We start from the raw sequence: 19,220 nt of genomic DNA on the forward strand, positions 1-19,220 counted from the left end.
CTGCAGTAAGCCGTTATCACCACCACTACATTTCAGCCTGGGCAACAGAATGAGACATTGTCTCAAAAAAATAAAAATTAGGCTGGGCACAGTGGCTCACGCCTGTAATCCCAGCACTTTGGGAGGCCAAGGTGGGTGGATCACAAGGTCAAGAGATCGACACCATCCTCGCCAACATGGTGAAGCCCCATCTACTAAAAATACAAAAATTAGCCGAGTGTGGTGGCACGTGATGGTTGTCCCAGCTACTTGGGAGGCTGAGGCAGGTGAATTTGCTTGACCCAGGGAGTCAAAGGTTGCAGTGAGCTGACATTTTGCCACCGCACTCCAGCCTGGCAACAGAGCTAGACTCAAGAAAGAAAGAGAGAGAAAAGGAAGGAAGGAAGGGAGGGAGGGGGAGAGAGAGAGAAAGAAAGAAGGAAAGAAAAGCAAGAAGAAAGAAAAGAAAGAGAAAAATTTTAAAAGTATAGGGAGGTTAAGAACAGATAATTTTTGTTATCATCATTTATATTATATTACCAAGAGTTATTGTTTGAGGTTGGCTAGAAATCTGAGTGCAGACGGGCAAAGTTGTCCCACATCACAAAGCAAGTAAAGTCAAAACAGATGACACTATCACAGGCTATTCCCAAGGTATGTTTTTTCCTGTAAAAATATATTATCTGGTCTTGACTAAAGGCGTGGGCCCTCAAGGCAAGGCAGACAGAGCAGCAACACATGGGTTCAGTTTACACATTTATTATAGAAATCCCCTTCCAGTGTGGGTAATGTCTTGGGCCCAGATCCACTGGTACAAAAAGAAAAGTTTAACACCAGGAAAAGGGGGTAGGGGAACCCCCAGCTCCAGAAAGTCACAGACAGGTATCATAGAAAACACAACTTGTGTGGGTTTGCTTAAAGAGTGGTAGATGGGGGCCGGGCACAGTGGCTCACACCTGTAATCCCAGCACTTTGGGAGGCTGAGGTGGGCAGATCACGAGGTCAAGGGTTTGAGACCAGCCTGGCCAACATTGTGAAACCCCATCTCTACTAAGAATACAAAAATCAGCCAGGCGTGGTGGCATGTGCCTATAATCCCAGCTACTCAGGCGGCTGAGGCAGAAGAATTGCTTGAACCCAGGAGGCGGAGGTTGCAGTGAGCCAAGACCGCGCCACTAAACTCCAGTCTGGGTGACAGAGCAAGACTCCACCCCACAAAAAAACAAAAAGTGGTGGATGGAAGGAAAGCCAAGGAAGGTGTGAGTGGCCCGTGGCCTGTGGCCAGACCTCACCTGAGGATTTTACTGGCATCTACTGGATTCCAGGTCTGGTAGATGCCAGGTTCAACCCCACAGCATCCCAGGACACAGCACACACGTAGCCCTTTGCCCCTCCTGTGGGGTCTCCTGACTAGGGGTGGTCAGGATAGAGGCTGTGGGCACAGATGGAACTGGGCTTCTTCAGGCATCCCACCCAGACTGCAGTCCTTCCAAGTGTGGGCAGAGAGCTCACTACCCCGACAAACACCCTGGCGATGGGTGGCAGGGACTTCTGTTCACACCAGTCTCCTGGCTGCCCTAAATGGCCCTGAGACCCAATATGGTCCATTTTATGGAGGGGGTTCCTGAATGGAACCCAGTTGGGCATGGGAACAGGAATGAACCCAACCAAATGAGATCACAGTTTCCCTTTTATAAAACGCCTAGTGTTGGAGGAAGACAGTGAATACCTAAGTTACAACTGTAAACAGAAATGGAGGAAGGGGCTTGGGGTCCCCATGACATCATCCCCTCTCTTTTAAGCTGGCTGAAGGCCCCCAGTCCCCAGCACAGTGTGAGAGAAGCAGGGTGTCAGACACCTTCCTGGGCCCACAGGAAGCCAGAGGCCTTGGAAGATAAGGTTGGCACACTCTGCTCAGGACTGAGAGCAACCACACCCCAGGGCCCAGCGAGGTCAGCTGTGTGCTCCCCAGACTGGAATCATGCCCAGGCCAACAAGGGGCATATCAGAAGGGGTCAGACCAGCGTCCCTGGGGTCTGGGTGTCAGAACTGGAGGACTGCTCCCCCTCTAGCGTCAGGTCACTTAAACGAGCGCTCAGCTCCGGGGGATACAGGAAGTCCGCGTAGTATCTTTAGAAGGGTAGCAGGAATCCGGAGGACAGGGCGGAGAAGACAAGAAGAGAGGAAAAGACAGACAAGACAAAGAAAGAGAAAGGAAGAGGCTCATTAAAGAGGTGGAGGCAGGCATAGGACAGCACTTTCAGGCTCCGGGACAAGGAGAGAAAAGGAAGAGAACGGCAAGGGGCATGAGATGTCCCTTCCTCCCAGCACCCTGCATCAAGGCTCATCTTCAGCCTATAACTTGATAAAGAACTGCTGCCACCAGCGCCCAAGATCCCCTCCACCAGGACCCCATGGACTAACGCAGATAATGTGCAGTAGAGTGACCCTATGCCATCGTGGCAGCTAGTTTCCTCATGGTCCAATTCATTAGCAATCACGACTAGCCATTCCCTGGCCTGGATATATTCGCCATCTGCCTTAAAAGACCCCTACCCATCAGTAAAAGCACCCCCCATACCTGCCAGAGACAGGGGGCGCTGTGAAACTCCTCGAGTGTGGGAGTGGAGCCTGGCTGGGGGCCCCGTACAGCGCCTGGCCCACCTCATAGCAGCGGGCATGGAGAAAGGTTGGGTGTGACGGGCCCGCAGAGGGGAGCACAGGCCGGCGCTGGGGCCCCGCAGCCAGTCCCGAGTTCCGGATGTACCAGTCCCGCAGCCCCTCCAGGGCCAGGTTCTTGTGGCCACTGCGTTCACCAGCTGAGGGGATACGGGTGGGTGGGGGCATCCACAGCAGAGGGTTTGGATGCACCTCAGGGCCCTCGGCAGCCTCTGGGGGCAGGCCACAGGGCTTGGTGCGCGTGGCACGGGTGTGGGGGTCCTTGGTGCGGAGGAGGGGGCTGTTGCTGTCAGCTGCATACACAGGTGGTGGGCCGGGGAGCATGGTGAGGAGCCCGTCCCGGCGGGAGAGGGGTCCTGGGACCTCAGCTGCAGGCAACAGCTCCCCCCAGCCTGCTCCACCGCCACTGCGGGGCAGGCCGCGGTCCAGGGAATAGTCCAAGAGGAAGTCCCCACACACAGGTGGGAGCCGGGGGGCACCTCGGGAGGCAGGGGCAGCTGAGCTAGGCCGGGCGGCCCGGGGAGGGTCTGGGGGGCCAGCTGTGCGGGAGGAGAAGGCAGGGGTTGGTTGGGGGCGCTCATACAACACCTCACTGCTCTTGCAGACTGGGGGGCCAGAGGCAGAGGGAGCCAGAGGGGCAGGCGGGGAGCCGGCTCCCCCACCAGCTGCCCGGTCCACCAGCAGGGCCTCAGAGCTGTTGCTGCGGCGGGTGCGAGCTACGAAGAGGGAGGCGCGATCAGAGGCAGGGTCTGCCCGGGGGAAGCCCATCTGGGAGTCCTGGCTGCCGGACCACTGGCGAGAATGAAGGCCTTCAGGTCTGGAGCAAGAGACGAGGGTCATGGGAATAGGTTCAGAAAAATCAGGCAGGCCTGCAGTGCCCTCCCTACCCCACCCCTTTCTGAGCCTTCACTTTTTTTTCTTTCTTTCCTGAGACAGAGTCTCACTCTGTCGCCCAGGCTGGAGTGCAGTGGAACGATCTCAGCTCACTGCAACCTCCACCTCCCGGGTTCAAGTGATTCATCTGCCTCAGCCTCCCGAGTAGCTGGGACTACAGGTGTGCACCACCACGCCTGGCCAATTTTTGTATTTATTTTAGTAGAGATGGGGTTTTACCATGTTGGTCAGGCTAGTCTCAAACTCCTGACCTTGTGATCCACCCACCTCAGCCTCCCAAAGTGCTAAGATTACAGGCATGAGCCACCACGCCCGGCTGAGCCTTCACTTTCACATCTCCAAATGGGCCCAGGGTTGGAAGCCGTGTGTATAAAGGTGGCAGGTAGTGACATGTAAAGGGCAGCTAAGGTTCTGTCTCAGGCTAGGGGGTTGGGAGTAGAAATGCATGGGGGAGGCCTGGCACTGTTAGTTCTAAGGGAGGTATAAATATGTGTAGGGACTCATAGCTAACAGAGGAGGGGCCAGGCAGGGGGCTTTTCCTAATTCAGCTGACCCCTCCTGCTGCTAAGGCCCTTCTCATGGCTCACATGGCCTCCAGGATTGAGTCCCAGGCCTTAGGGCCCACATGTAAAACTCTGCCTGAATTCTATATCCAACTGTCTGTTGAACCACCCAAAGCTACTATCCCAGCAGCCACCATTCACAGAATGCAAGCCCCACAAGGATGGGGACTTGGTTTTGTTCAGAGCCTGGGGAAAGTAGGCACTCTATTTAAGAAGAAGAGGAAAGTGGTTAAAAGCATGGACTCTAGAGTCAAACTTGCCTGGGTTCAAACTCCAGGACTTCAGTTTACTAACAAGTTACTTAACCTTTCTGTGCCTCACTGGCCTCATCTATAAAATGGGAATAACAATAGTACCCACTTCATAGGGATCTCATGATGATTAAATGAGTTGATATCAGGTAAAACGTAAATTCCTAGCAGGTGGCAGGCACTCGGAATATGTTTTTTTTTTTTTTTTTTTTTTTGAGACAGAGTTTCGCTCTTGTTACCCAGGCTGGAGTGCAATGGCGTGATCTCGGCTCACCGCAACCTCCGCCTCCTGGGTTCAGGCAATTCTCCTGCCTCAGCCTCCTGAGTAGCTGGGATTACCGGCGCACGCCACCGTGCCCAGCTAATTTTTTTTTTTGTATTTTTAGTAGAGACGGAGTTTCACCATGTTGACCAGAATGGTCTCAATCTCTTGACCTCGTGATCCATCCACCTCGGCCTCCCAAAGTGCTGGGATTACAGGTGTGAGCCACCGCGCCCAGCCTCGGAATATGTTAACAAGAACTTATGTCCATGTCTTTCAAAGGCAGATATTATTATTCCCATTTCACAAATAAGGAGACAATGATCCAGAGAAAGGGAATAGCTTGTCCAAAATGCACAGAAAAGCCTGTACTCAAACTTTGGTGCTTCTGCCCCAAATCCCCACCCCATTCTCCACCGAGATGATGCCTGTTCACCTTTAGCGCCCAGCCTCCCATGTCCCACACCTTTTTGTTTGTTCGTTTGTTTGTTTGTTTTGAGATGGAGTTTCGCTCTTATTGCCCAGGCTGGAGTGCAATGGCGCAATCTCAGTCTCGGCTCACTGCAACCTCCGCCTCCCGGGTTAAATCAATTATCCTGCCTCAGTCTCCCAAGTAGCTGGGATTACAGGCATGCCTCACCATGCCTGGCTAATTTTTGTATTTTTAGTAGAGACGGGGGTTTCACCATGTTGGTCAGGCTGGTCTTGAACCCCTGACCTCAAGTGATCAGCCCGCCTCCACTTCCCAAAGTGCTGGGATTACAGGTGTGAGCCACGGTGCCCAGCCATCCCACACCTTTTGATAATGCTGTCCTCAAGCCTCCAATGAGAACTAATGGTTCCCTCCCCTCTGATCCTCCAGCCCACCCTCAGATTCCCCTTACTTGCAGAGCTGGGGGCCAGCGCCCCGGGTGAGGACAGGGGTGGCAGGCACACTTCGGCCCTCAAAACTGGAGGCACTCCTGGGCAGCGAGCGTGTGGGGCTAGACAGAGATGGGCAGGCCCAGGTGGGATCCCAGGTTAGAGACTGTACCCACCAGCAGACCCTCCGCCAGCCCAGGCTTGCTATCCCATTCCCAGCTCCTGCGGAAGGGAAGAGGAGCTCATTCTCACCTGGTGGGGCTGGCCACAGAGTTCCGCCGGCTCTTCAGATCCCCGTAAAGATCTGATGGGGGTGGTTTCCATGGGGTTCGCCGCTCAGGGCTCCCCCCAGATACTGCCCGCAGCTGGTCCCAAGCCTTGGGTGGTGAGGGGCGCTCGGCCAGAGAGAAGCAGCCATGGGGCTCCTCTGGGTGGAAGAGAGCAACTGGTGTAGAATTCAATGAGGGGGGCCCAGTAGGGGCAGGACAGGCTGCGGGGCAAGGCCATGGGGAGGGGCAAAGTGCTGGGACAGGTTAAGCAGGGTGAGGAGGAGCTAAGGCTGACAAGTAGGTTCTGGGGCTGCAGGGCCGGGGTGGGGTCAGGCTAAAAAGATGGGGGACCCACAGGAAGATGGGGCATGGCTAAGAGAAGCTGAAGAAGCACGGGAGGGGCTGGGCATCAAAGGATGGGCTGATCATGCAGGATGTGGTCGGAAGGAAAAAAGGGGATAGGCTGAGGGGATGCAGGGGTCGGGGGCAGGTTTGGGGGATAGGAGTCCTCACCGTTGTCATGGCTGGCCCCAGACTCTGAGAGGGAGCTGCTCTCCGAGTGCAGAACTACGTCCTCTACAGGTTAGAGGGGGAGAAGCGGGCCTCTCACTCCCAGGCCTAGGTGCTACCCCCTTACACCACTGGGTGAGCACCTCCACTTGGCCCACCTTCTGGCCAGTTTCCTCCTCACCCTGTTGCCTTCCCAAGAATCTGCTTTTACCAGAGCCCAAGACCACACTGGTTTGGTTCCTGACTGTCCCGGCAGATATTCATCAGTCTCCCCAAGTTTGCCCTTTCCAATGAGCCAGTTTGTCACAATTCTTCACACAGGTTGGGCTACTTGAGTTGTGCCTACCTCCCGGCCACTCACCCATCCCAGCCCTACCACGTCCATTCAACAGTGTCCACTCTCTCACCCTCACCAGGGGATGCTCACCTTGGCTGAGCTGAGTGAGGCGCATGCCCAGGCAGACTCCCTGGGCAGTGATCACTGGCCCCGTAGACAGCGGCAGTGGCTGGGGTGGTGGGAGCACTGGGAGGCCAAGGCGGGCCCGGACGTCCCCGAGTTGCTCCTCCAACTCGTGCAGCCTCCGCAGTGCGTCTGCCTGGACCTGGCGCCGGCGCCGGCGCTGCTCGGTGCTCAGATCAGGGGCCAGGGCCAGGCGGCGGGCAGCTGCTGCAATCTGCTGCTGCACTGACACCTCGCGCTCCAGGGCCTCAAGAGCCAGCTCCTGTCGGGCCCACCCAAATGTTGGAAATGGCCAGGCACAGGGACCTGGTGGGGCCAAACCCACTAGAGGCTGTTCTGCACTTCCAGCGGCCTATTCAGGCCTATTCACCTGCAGGTGGAGCTTATTTACCCCGGGGAGGGAGCAGAGCAGGGCAGGGCAAGGCCTCTCTTGGTGAAGGGCTGGGTCTGTTCATCTTCCTGAGCATGGGAGGCCTGTCCTGACAGTTAGGGACCAGCATCCTCCCTCATCGCAGGAACCTACCTCCAGAAGCCCTTTTCCTTCTCATCTTAGCCTCTCCCTCACCTGGCCACAAGCCCTCTACCCATACCTTCCTCCTGGCTACTCCTCTGTACCTGTCCCCTCTCCCTACCCTCTTGCTCTCCACACCCATCTGCTCACCTCAGCAGGGCATAAGGAGTGGTGTGCTGGGTTGGGGTGTGGTGGAGGGTATGCGCGGGCTGTGGGAGGCCGCCGGCGGACCAACTGGGGCCGTTCACCAGGCTCCAACGGGCACTCAGGAGGCAGCTGGCCAGTCAGCTCCTGGTGGGGGACAGAAGTCAGAGACTACCAAGGGTTAGTTGGAAGGATGGGGTAACACATTAATGATCCCAGAAGCTACAGAAGTCCTACCAGGAGCCTGGCCCTGCTCAGCACCCACACACGATACTTCCCTTCCTCCTCCCATTATGTCCACCAGGCAGGCGTGCCCAAACCTCAATGGCCCAAACCCCTGTGGTGGTGGGCATGAGAGGCAGGGAGACCTGCTTTGGGATCCAAAATTGTTTCATTTTTATAAAGGTGACACCGTCGAGATCCTAAGTATTATATAACTCCCTTCGGGGGCTGGGGCTGCGTGGTCTGAGCTATAGTATTATTTCTGGCACACTGTGGGCATTCACAGTAAGAGGGGGAAACTGAAACTACACATCACCCTGTGCCAGTTCAGGTCCAACTGTGCTGCCAAATTTTGAACAGAACCTGTTTTCTGAGGTTTGTTGGATTTGAAATTGTCGACAGGGGATTGTGTGCCTGTATTACCATATTTCATTCATTCTAACACAGCTAAGCTGAGCTTTGAGGAGAAAGTGGGTGACAGGGAAAAGTGGGTGACACAGCCAGGACAAGTGGTTGAACAATTGCCACCCAAGTCTGTCTATCTAGGGACCCCAGCTCCTCACCTCCCCCACCACCTCCCTGCCTGACACCCCTAGGGCCAGGCCCTTACCGCCTCCTGGAGACACACTTTGCGGAGCTCCTGAAGTTTCAGGCTCAGGGCCTCCTGCAGGGTCCGCTGCCGGTCAAGCAGCCCCCGCAGACGCTCTGACTTCACCTGGGGGGCAGCCTCTCCAAACAGGGCAGCTGGACACAGAGGGAGCAAAGATCAGTGGGACAGCCAGGGCATCCTGGAGCAGCTGTGGGGCCAGGGACCAACTCTTCCCAAGCAAGCAGGTGGTGATTCAGAGCAGGGGAGGAGGCAGCAGGAGGGGAAGCAGCCACCGACCTGGGGCATTGAAGGTAGGAGAGCTGATCAGCTGACCTTTGACTTCCATCTTGGTGCTGTTGAGAGGCCGTGGCTGATGGCTGGACAAAGTCTGGCAGTGACACACAGGAGGCGTTAACGAAGCACGTCCCATGATACCCCAACCCCCAGCCCTTCCCAACTTCCCATGCCACAGCAGGGAATAAGGGGTAACCTGGGCCCCACGTGCCTGCTTGACCTGCCCTTTCAGAATCCGTGTGGATGTCTGGACCCACTTGGCCCTGGTACCTTGGTTCCCTTCGCATTGAGTGGGAGCACAGCAAGTGGGGAGCTGGGCGGACTTACAACGCCTCCTCAGAGGCCCATGGGTCACAGCCAGGAGTCTTGCCTGGGGAGGGAGAATTAATGGGACAGATTCAACCAACTATAAGAACAACAGGCACACAGTCAGCACCTGGTTGCCTGCAACAGTTACTTACAATGCTACATTGAATCTTCACAGCCACCTGGGAAGATTCATACTCCCATTTTACATATGAGGAGAGGAAGGCACAGAGGTGAAATAACTGGCCCATGGCCACAGACATAACCCAGGCCCACCCCCTAGACCTACACTCTTGCTCACGAGAACCGCTCCAACTCCACCAACTTCCTCATAAGCTCCCTGGTCCCTCAGGCCTCAGGGTCTTTGCCCAGGCTGTGGCTGCTGCCTGAAATGCTGTCTTCAACCTGTCACCACCCCAGCCCCTTCGCGTCACTTATCATTCTAGAGCTTAAATATCACTTCCACAGGGGGCCCCTGTGTTATATCCTCTCACAAACGGTTGTCCGACAAGAGATTATGCCTCCTGGAACATCCACGAGGACAGAAAACATTATCTGTCCCATTTTCATCAGCATCACCAGCACCCTGAACACGGCTGTACACGCAAGTGCTCAATGAATGGGTGCCAGGTGAATGAATAAAAGACGGAGTAAACGAATGAGGAGGCAGTGGAGCCAGGGTTCAAGCCCAGATCTGTGGGTCTGTGCTTGTCCCAACTCCATTCTGCAGCTCTAGTGCAGCAAGGAGAGTGTTCACTGTGTTCACTTGACTCAGGGTCCCTCCAGCCCCTCTCTCCACGCCAGCCTGTCCTGAGCCTAGCTAGGGAAGTCCCCCTGCTGGAATTTGTAAGAAGTAAAGTCCACAGCTGAAAATAAACCACCTGCCTCCTGCCTCCTTCTCTGCCCCCAATGCCTCTGCTGACCATGGAGCCTGCCTTGGCTGGCCACCAGCCCTGCCCTTGTCCCCTCCTTTGGAGTTTGCTCCCTCCCTTCCACATCCTGCTCAGTCCCCAGCTGGGCAGCCGAGTGACATCACCTCCCACCACCTGGCCTAACCTCAATGGCAGGTGACTGGGTTTTATGGGGCCACAGAGTTCCCATCATCACCTACCTTGAAATCGGCAGCTTGTCATGACACTGTTAGCCTGGTGTGAGGAAGACCCAGCTAACCAAGGAGGCTTGGGTTCAAGCCCCTTCCCCATCTGTATATCGTGGGGTGAGGCCAAGCTGCCTATAAGGTATCAGTTTTCTCTGCAGTCCTCCTACCTGCCCCATAGGGCCTGTACCCCTCTCTTGAAGCAGTGGTGCCCTGCCTTCAACAGCAGGGGTGGGAATCAGTCCCTAAAAAGCCTTTTGACAAACCCAGGCCCCAGCAGAGGCATTCACATCCCCACTCATCCAAGGTCTGACATTTCCCAGCATGGCAGGAGTTTCTCCACACCCTAGCTCACTGGGGCTTCAACTTTCCCAGGCCCCTTTTAGGCCTGAGGAACTCTCATAGGGCTCCCTGGAACCTTCCTCCACCCCCATAGGAACTCAACTCCATCCATGGTCCCCTTTGCCAGCATTGGTCCCAATCCCATGCTGGGCTGCTTCAATCCTTTACTTTATTTTATTTTATTTTGGAGACAGAGTCTGGCTCTGTCCCTCAGGCTGGAGTGCAGTGGCACAATCTCAGTTCACTGCAGCCTCCACTTCCCAGGTTGAAGCAATTCTCCCACTTCAGCCTCCAGAGTAGCTGGGATTACAAGGGTGTACCACCACGCCTGGCTAATTTTTGCATTTTTAGTAGAGACAGGGTTTCACCATGTTGGCCAGGCTGGTCTCAAAGCCCTGACCTCAGGTGATCCAACTGCCTCGGCCTCCCAAAGTACTGGCATTACAGGCATGAGATACCGCGCCCAGCCTATCCTTTCTTCTCTAGGAGCTCAGAACATCCTCGAAGTCAAGACAGGGTCCACACAGGAACCCCAACTCCTCCCTGTCAGCCAGACCTCGGGGGACATAGCTAGAGCATGAGTCATGGGGTCACTTGGCAGGCTACACACAGGGTCAACGCCCCACACCCCCACACCCAGTTCCCAAGCCTCTGCCTCCACTCACCTGCCCTCTGCACACTTGCCACGGGGCCTGGGGCTGCCTTGTCCCCACCCAGATGGAGAGAAAGCACACCCCCACTCCAACCCCAGGTCTCCCCCCACCAGTGACCCCATGGCCCCTATCCTGTCCCAGGGTCGAGCTGCAGCGGGAGAGCGGCAGAGGGCACCCCCACACCCAGAGGCGGGCCTGGCAGGTTTTTCAGGTCTGCCATTCTGACACCACAGCCGAGAAAGAAATTCCTGGCTGTAATGACTGTTTACAACCAAGATACCTCACCTGGGTGGCACCCCAGCACTTGGGGGGGCGCATTTCCACATCCTGTCACTATCAGAGCAAATACAAACTCTCAATGTCTGGGAGCCCCCCCCTTCCTCCACTGTAGTGAACAAATCGGGCATAGGCAGACAGGTGCCTGAGTAATGGTTTCTCAGTAACTCAGTCAGGTCTTTCTTGGGGGGAGCTGCTGAGGGAGGGCAGAGGCTACTCCTGGCAGGGAAGAAAGGAAGTAGGGATGAGGTGGAGAAGGGGGACTCATACTTCTCTTTTCCCTGATCCCTCCTCGTCCATTTCCGGCAGGGAATCGGCTCGGTGCCAGGAAAGGAAATTGGAGTTTTTTGGGCTTTGCCCCTCTCCTCAGGCCCTCTGTTCTCGCTGCCCCCCTCCTGCCCTGCCCCGCATTGTTGGTGTGCCTCTCCCACAGACCTGGCTCTCTTACGAAGGGAACTTCAATACACCCTGCCCCAGCTCCCCAATGCCCTCGTCCCCCTCACGCCCTGGGCCCACTACTCCCAGGTGCTCACCAATGCCAGAGAGCGCTGTAGGGTAGCCTCAGATACCTCAAAAATAGTTGTCTCGACCAGGCCCTGGCTCCGGCTGGTAGTGGCAGTGAGCAGCAGTGGCAGATGCCTTGGCCGCCTCCCACTAGGTAATGGCCCAGCCTACCTGGCCAGGAACTGGGCCGTCCCACACCTTTTAACCCTTGCCTGTCTGTCACCAGGACTAGAGCTACCCCTGGGGGTAGTCTCAGGGCCAGGTCCACTCAGGGTGCCCAGCATGTCTAAGAAAACACCCTGGGCTAGGCAGGGTGGCTCATGCCTGTAATCTTAGCACTTTGAGAGGCCGAGATGGGAGGATCACTTGAAGCTAAGAGTTCAAGGCTAGCCTGTGCAACATAGTGAGACGCCCCCCATCTCTATGAAAAAAATTATTAAAACATTGGCCAGGCATGGAGGCATGTGCCTCCTCACCCCATACACTTAGCAGAAAACTGGGAAGGGCTGAGAGTGGTGGGAGTAGCAGCTGCCTCTCCTACTGCCCAAATTCCCAGAGAATTAGACCCTGCCCACTCAAGGGACACCTTGGATCTGGGCCATAGGGGTGTGGGGAGCTGTAAAGTACCTGGGAGGCTTTGGGTGGATACTGGGTTTCTGTCTCTTGGCAGTAAGCATCACATTCTGAGGCCCCTACCCTTTCCTGCCAGGGCAAGGCAGTGGTAGAAGGTCTTGGGGCAATTTCCACCCTCACTGGGGAATAGTTTCCCAAGTTGGGGACAGAGGAAGTCGACCTGTCTAAGGAGAGGCCAGGTCTCAAGATTCCACCACCTTCTATGTCTCCAGAAGAAATAATTTCAATAAATCAAGCACAACTTACGCCCTACAAAACACTCATGGGTTTTGACCCCTCTTGGTCCCTACGAATGTAGGAGGATGGCACAGACCCAGCCTCCTCACAGCCATTTTATTTTATTTTATTTTTATTTTTATTATTTTTCTTTTTTTTTTTTAGGAAGACCTCACCCAAACTCACAGCCATTTTATAGATGTAGAAGCTGAGGCTTAGAAAGGTGAAGAGGCCTGATTCAGATCACAGTGGCAGAAGAGCAGGTGGAATCAGAATTTCTGGGGGCTGGGTCCTGGTTGGGAGGCAGACAGAGGCTACTCCTGCAATCGGGGAGAAGTAGGAAAGGGGGCTCATGCTTCTTCAATCCATGCTGGGTCTCTCCCCTTCGGAGAGTCAGGCTTCATGCCAGAGAAGGAAATGAGAGCCTTGAGTCCCTACGATGTACTGTCCCCCAGCTCCACCACCACCACCTGGGCTCCGGGCCTGTCCCAGCACACAGCACACATCCTGTGCTCCATTCAGGACCATCTGCTCTGTGACTTCAGGGCCCAGGGCCCAAGCCCCACCCAGCCCCCTGCAACAGCCCACACCATGACGTGGAATGAGGAAAGCTGCAGGTGGGCCGAGGCTACAGAGGAGCTCGCTCTGAATCAGCAGTGCCCTAGGCTCACACTATTAAGGCCTCCCGCCATCCCTGCCCACCTTTCTTCCTGGGTGTGAGATTTCCAGCATGGAACGAAAAGGCCCCTTTCATTGCCCTTCTCTCTTCACTGTCTGGGGCTGGTAGAGGTAGGCAGCCGTAAGGTGGGCACTGGGTGTTAGTGGGGAGTGTCCTCTTGGCCACAGCCTCTCCCACCTCTTGTGGGCCACCAAGGATGTTGGGAAGGACAATAATAAAATCAGAGCCACCTGGGTGTGGTGGCTTACACCTGTAATGCCAGCACTTTGGGAGGCCAAGGCGGGCAGATCACCTGAGGTCGGGATTTCGAGACCAGCCTGACCAACATGAAGAAACCTCTACTAAAAATACAAAATTACTAAAAATACAAAATTAGCTGGGCATGGTGGTGCATGCCTGTAATCCCAGCTACTTGGGAGGCTGAGGCAGGAGAATCGCTTGAACCCGGGAGGCAGAGGTTGCATGAGCCAAGATTGCACCACTGCACTCCAGCCTGGGCGACAGAGCAAGACTCCATCTCAAAAAAAAAAAAAAAAAAAAATCAGAGCCAAGAGGGATGAGAATCTGGCTGGCAATGTGGATTGAGTATTAAAGCTTAGGTCTCCTCATCTGTAAGATGGGTAAAAGGTGGTTACAGAGACAATGGAGGCCAAGTAACTTTGAAAGGCATTTCAAAGTGCAGGAAAACACACCATGTCATTAATGACTGTTACTAACAACAATTAATACACTCACTCAGAGGTGGGCTGTTGCAGGGGTAACTGGGGGAGAGCAAGTAACCGGACTTCCTGGGCCAGGCAGACAAATGGGGCAGTCACCAGCGCACATCATTGCCCTGGTCCATGACTTTTAACAGCCTCGAAGATGACCCAACATTTAAGTCCCACCCTAGCTGGGTCCTGGGGCTCACGTGACCCTGCCATCACTAGTAAATGGTGAGTCTGGCATTCAACCCAGCTCTGCCACTTATTGTCTGTCTGACTGCTTGAACAAGACACTTAACCTCTCTGTGCCTCTCTGTCAATTGGGGACAATGATAACAGTATGTACCTCACGGGGCTATTGCAAGCATTAAATCAGTTAATACATTTAAAGCTTGTGCAGGACAGTGCCTGGTAAGAGCTCTGTATATGTTGGCTGTCACAGTTACAAGCATTCTTCCCCATACAAAGTCAGAAATCAAGTAGATACATTCAGATAGATTTTTTCCAGACAGAGCTGGTGTCCTTCCAGTCTCACTTGATAAATTTGAAATGTTGTTTTTCCTCAGATAACTTGTCTGAACTCTTGCTATCCAAAATCAGAGACTAAGTATATTCAGATGCATTTTTGAGACAGAACTGGTATCCCTCAGCTTCCAAATTCTACTTGCTATCCAGACACGGAACCCTCTCTGCTCACCAAATGAGACATATTTGAAACAGAGCTGTTTTCCCTCATGATCCAACCTCTCCTTTCTCAACATCAAAAATGCAGGAACCAAATACATTCAGAGAAATTGTCTGAACTCTCACCATCCAAATGCAAGAACTGAATGGATTTGGAAACATTTTAGAGATACGATTGGTATTCCTCATTCTTGAACTTTCCTTACTCTCCAGGCAAAATGCAGGAACCAAATACATTTACATAACAGGGTGCCCTCACTATCCCAACTCTTGTCCCTGGAGCTCAGGAAAATTCATAGATTTGGATATATTTTTGAGTTAGAGTCATTATTCCTCATTATCTTGATTTTCTCTACTCACTATGTAAGATGTGAAAGAAAATACCTTCAGATAACTCGGTAGGTTTCACTGTCTGAACTTTGGGAACTCTCCCTCTCAGAATTCAGGTACCAAATAGATTGGGACAGTGAGAAATGCTTGTGTCATTATCAACAGGTTTGGACAGATGTTCAGGATAAATAAGATAGGTCTGGCATCTTGTTATTCAAACTCACTACTCTCTATGAGAAATGCAGGAACAAAACCTAATTGAGTAACACATTGCCCTCTAGCCATTCAAGTTCTTCCCATCATACTCAGAATCAAGGAGATTCGGACAATGAGGGAACCCTGCATTATTGTTGTTGTCACTGTTACTACTGGACAGGCCTGGTTACTACTGGACAGGCCTGACTCTTACATCTAGTGACTGCCTGGCCTTCTTCCTCACAGACAAGCCCCACAGAGGTGGGGTGGACTCAGCACCAAGATTTTTATTGCTTACTGCTGAGAGAAGGAGGATGAATCCTTGACCCCATCCCTCCTCTATACCAAGTCCTGAAGCCTTAGCCTAGAATAGACCTTTTCTTTTTCAGGCCGGGAAACCAGGGATCATGCACCCAGAATCAAGATCAAGGAACAGAGGTAACATGGCCTAGAAGATTCATACATACCCCTGGGTCCCCCATCCCTTCATATTTTCTCAACCCTTCCCCCCAACATGAGGCAGTCCCCAACATAGCAAGGCTGGAAACATGACCCAGACCTCTCAGACTCCCAGAGAATCACTGAATAATTTAGGATATTCTTTCAAGCTTGCAGAGAACAGGGGCGTAGGAACAGTTGCATGCCCTCCTGGGGCAGGAGGAGAAACGTAAGCTCTATGTGCGCTCATTAGGGTGAGGGTAGGGGAGATCACACACAAAAATCCCATCAGCCACACAGGGCGCATAGGGCTGCTTACTCTTACTAAGAGAAGCATTTGGGATGTACTTCAGAGGTCCTGAGAACAGCAGAACTTTCAAGTTCGGGGCATGATATAATGGGACCCCTGTCCTGGGCTCAGAAGGGATGGCAAGAGGATATTAGAAAGGAAGAAGATCTGCACAGGGTGGAAGGGCATGGTAAGTGGGAGAACAGCCTGGGGCTGGGATGGAAAGGGACAGAACAGGAACGGGCGTAGAGGACAAGACAGAACCAGAGTTATCGCAGGATGGAAGTCAAGGGGCAGGATGGGGAATGAGCCAGGACGCTGGCCAGGGGATGGGATGAGGTGAGGTTCAAGACAAGGGTCAGAGAAAAAGTACAAGAATGAGACAAAACAGCGGGGCAGGGGGCAGGGTTAACATAGAACAGCAGTCAGAAGACCTGACTAGGACAGGCTAAGCCAGTGGTCAAAGGAGGAGACAGGGAAAAGGGCAGGTTCAGGATGGAGGTCAGGAACAGGAAAAGACCAGGACAGGATGAGGATAGGAATGAGGATGGTGATGGGTCAAGAAAAGAGGGAAAAACAGGACTAGAGTCAGGGGCAGGGACAAGGCAGGAGACAGGGGAGGGTATTTAAAGGTGGTGAGCCAGGATGCAGATCGGGAGCATATAGGAGAGGATATCATATAGGGTGCCGAGAAAGGACATAAGTCAGAGAAAGGAAAGAAGTCTAGTTCTGGACAGAACTAGACCACATTGGGATTAGGGGGACAGGACATGACTGGAAGAGGTTCGGAGACTGGATAAGAGTTTAGAGAACAGACAGGTCATGCGTCAGGACAGAAACTGGGGTGAGCGTTGGGCATCAGGATAGGGCAAGATGCTTCAGAGATGAGACAGGGTCAGGCAAGGGACAGGGTCAGGCAAGGATCGGGGTCAGGTCAAAGTCCCCAGGACAGAACTGGATGGTGTTTGGGTTCAGGACTGGATTTAGGGTGACAAAACAGGGGTTGAAGATCTCACCAGGCCAGAATATGATTAGGTCAGCGCTCGGACTGAAGATCCTGAGGCCAAGGCCAGCAGAGGCTGAGGTTTAAAAAAGATGTAGTCAGGTCGGAAGGGGTCAGGACTGAGGCCATGGGGTCAGATGTCCCGAGTGCGCGCGCAGGTACGCCCCGTCGGCGTTTCCGGGCCCTCACCCCACCCTGTCCCCTCCCTTACTCCGCAGGCGGGGCTGGTTACTCACCGAGGGTCCCCGCGCCGTGGTAGGCGGGGTCGGTGTCGGCCGGCCAGGGTAGTGGGCGCGCCCCTCCCTCGCTGCGCCCTTCTCGTCCCCGGGAGCGCGCCTGCTCCCCTTCCGCCCCCTGCCCGTGGGCCGCGTTCGGCTGCGCGACCGTTAGCCGTGGGGGCCAGACGGGGGTCGCAGGGAGGGTGGGAGGGGAGCGCCGGCCCGGCCGCGGGCGGTGGACCCCCGCCCCCACCTCTAACTCGGGTCTGTCCGCTTCCAGCGGCACGGCCACCTCCGCCGCTCAGCCGAGCCTAGTGGGTGGGGGGACCGGGGGGCGGGGCGCGAGACCACAGCAGCGGCGGATACTAAGTGCGCAGGCGCCGGCTCGGGTCTTCGATTTTTCTTGCCCTGGGAGCGCCAGGAGCGAACAAGCTGGGAGCGCGTGCGCACACGCTTTCTCGAGGGCGGCGGAGCCCTCCCCCGCCGAGGCCACGCCCCCTCAGGGAGCCTACTGGCGCCCCTCACCCCAAGTCATCCCCCAGGGACCCTCAAACAATACCCCAAACTGCTCTCTGTAAGCTATCCCCACATCTGTAAACTCCCCCAGCTACTCTCCCTGTTGTCCCTCAAATGCATTCCAAACCACCCTCCATCATCCTCCAAATTATATCCCCAAACTACTGCGTGTTGATTCCAAGCGGTATCTCCAGTCCACCCTCTAAGGACACCCAAGCTGTAGCAGTAAACTACCTTACACTACCTACCCCCAAGTTGTTCCCCCAAACCATCCGCAATCAGCCCTGAAACCATTATCCTCCAAACAGCATCTCCAAATCACCTGCTACCTACTTCCAATGTGCACCCGTAACACCCTCCCTTGACCCCAAACCCCTCTCCATGTGCCCTCCGAACCATACTCCTTTTACCCAAAATGGCTCTCTAAGAGCCCCCAACTTCAGCCCAAACATTCCTAACTACCCTTAATGTGGGCCTCACCTGCACCGCAAAGTAATTCCAACAGTCACCCACACTACCTCCGAACCCTGTTCCATGGGCCCCTCCCACACACCCACCTTTCATTGACCTCCCCTTGTATCCCCACTAAACTACCTTCCAACAGCCCTATCACTGTGCCGTATAACCCAACTACACTTTCTGTGGTCTTTCAACTGCATTTCAAGCTACCCTCCAGCACCCTCTACACCTCTAAACCACACTCCACCTACCCAAACTGCACCTCAAACCACTCTCCAACACTCCTCAACTGTACCTCCAAATAGCCACCAACCATCCTGCTGTAGTTACCCGATTGGGCCCCAAATCATACTCCAGTGGCCCCAAATGTGTCCCCCAAGCCCTCTAAAGACTTATGTGCACCCCAAATCATACTTAAATGACCTAAATTACAAAGCACTCTCTGATTTTTTTCTTAAAACAACTTAATTGGGGTATCATTTATGTACCAGGCTGGGGACAGTGGCTCACATTTGTAATCCCAGCACTTTGGGAGGCTGAGGTGAGTGGATCACTTGAGGCCAGGTGTTCAAGACCAACCTGGCCAACATGCTGAAACTCCATCTCTACTAAAAATACAAAAAATGAGCCGAGCATGATGGCACACACCTGTAATCCCAGCTACTCAGGAGGCTGAGGCAGGAGAATTGCTTGAACTCAGGATGTGGAGGTTGCAGTGAGCCAAGATAGTGCCACTGCACTCCAGCCCGGGCAACACAGCAAGACTCCATCTCAAAAAATAATAATGATAATAATTATTAATAATGATAATAATTATGTACCATAAAATTATGTACCAAAAATTATGGTACCATGAACCATAAAAGTCATCCACAATTAAGTGTACAATTCAACAATTTTAGTAAATTTACCAAAGTGAGGTAGGGCATGGTGGCTCACGCCTATAATCCCAGCACTTTGGGAGGCTGAGGTGGGCCGATCACCTGAGGTCAGGGGTTCGGGACCAGCCTGGCCAACATGGTGAAACCCCGTCTCTACTCAAAATACAAAAATTAGCCGGGTGTGTTGGTGAGCACCTGTAATCCCAGCTACTAGGGAGGCTGAGGCAGGAGAATCGCTTGAACCTGGGAGGTGGAGGTTGCAGTGAGCCAAGATTGTGCCACTGCACTCCAGCCTGGGCGACAGAGTGAG

General features: G+C 54.0%; 1 protein-coding gene across 4 annotated transcripts; it reads right to left on the minus strand.

Annotated features, from left to right (window-relative positions):
- Positions 1-1,668: 1,668 nt before the first annotated feature.
- CCDC120 (coiled-coil domain containing 120) lies at positions 1,669-16,966 on the minus strand. 4 transcript variants are annotated; one of them, XM_012471624.3, is made up of 10 exons: positions 8,713-10,856; positions 8,492-8,582; positions 8,216-8,349; positions 7,390-7,530; positions 6,696-6,990; positions 6,272-6,334; positions 5,742-5,916; positions 5,513-5,611; positions 2,561-3,475; positions 1,669-2,109 (listed from the first exon to the last, which is right to left on the minus strand). In XM_012471624.3, the coding sequence occupies exons 1-10, from the start codon at positions 8,773-8,775 to the stop codon at positions 1,995-1,997; spliced, it is 2,091 nt and encodes a 696-aa protein (XP_012327047.1). In that variant the 5' UTR covers positions 8,776-10,856; the 3' UTR covers positions 1,669-1,994. The 4 variants fall into 4 exon arrangements, with proteins under 4 accessions (XP_012327047.1, XP_064220427.1, XP_064220426.1 ...); XM_064364356.1 differs by adding an exon at positions 16,850-16,966 and having other exon boundaries at positions 2,020-3,475; positions 8,759-8,858; XM_012471619.3 differs by adding an exon at positions 11,695-11,817 and having other exon boundaries at positions 2,020-3,475; positions 8,700-8,858.
- Between the last annotated feature and the right edge of the window lie 2,254 nt (positions 16,967-19,220).

The sequence above is a fragment of the Aotus nancymaae genome, unplaced genomic scaffold (genome assembly GCF_030222135.1).
Source record: "Aotus nancymaae isolate 86718 unplaced genomic scaffold, 86718_ANA_hifiasm-v0.15.2.pri h1tg000058l, whole genome shotgun sequence".
NCBI lineage: Eukaryota > Metazoa > Chordata > Mammalia > Primates > Aotidae > Aotus > Aotus nancymaae.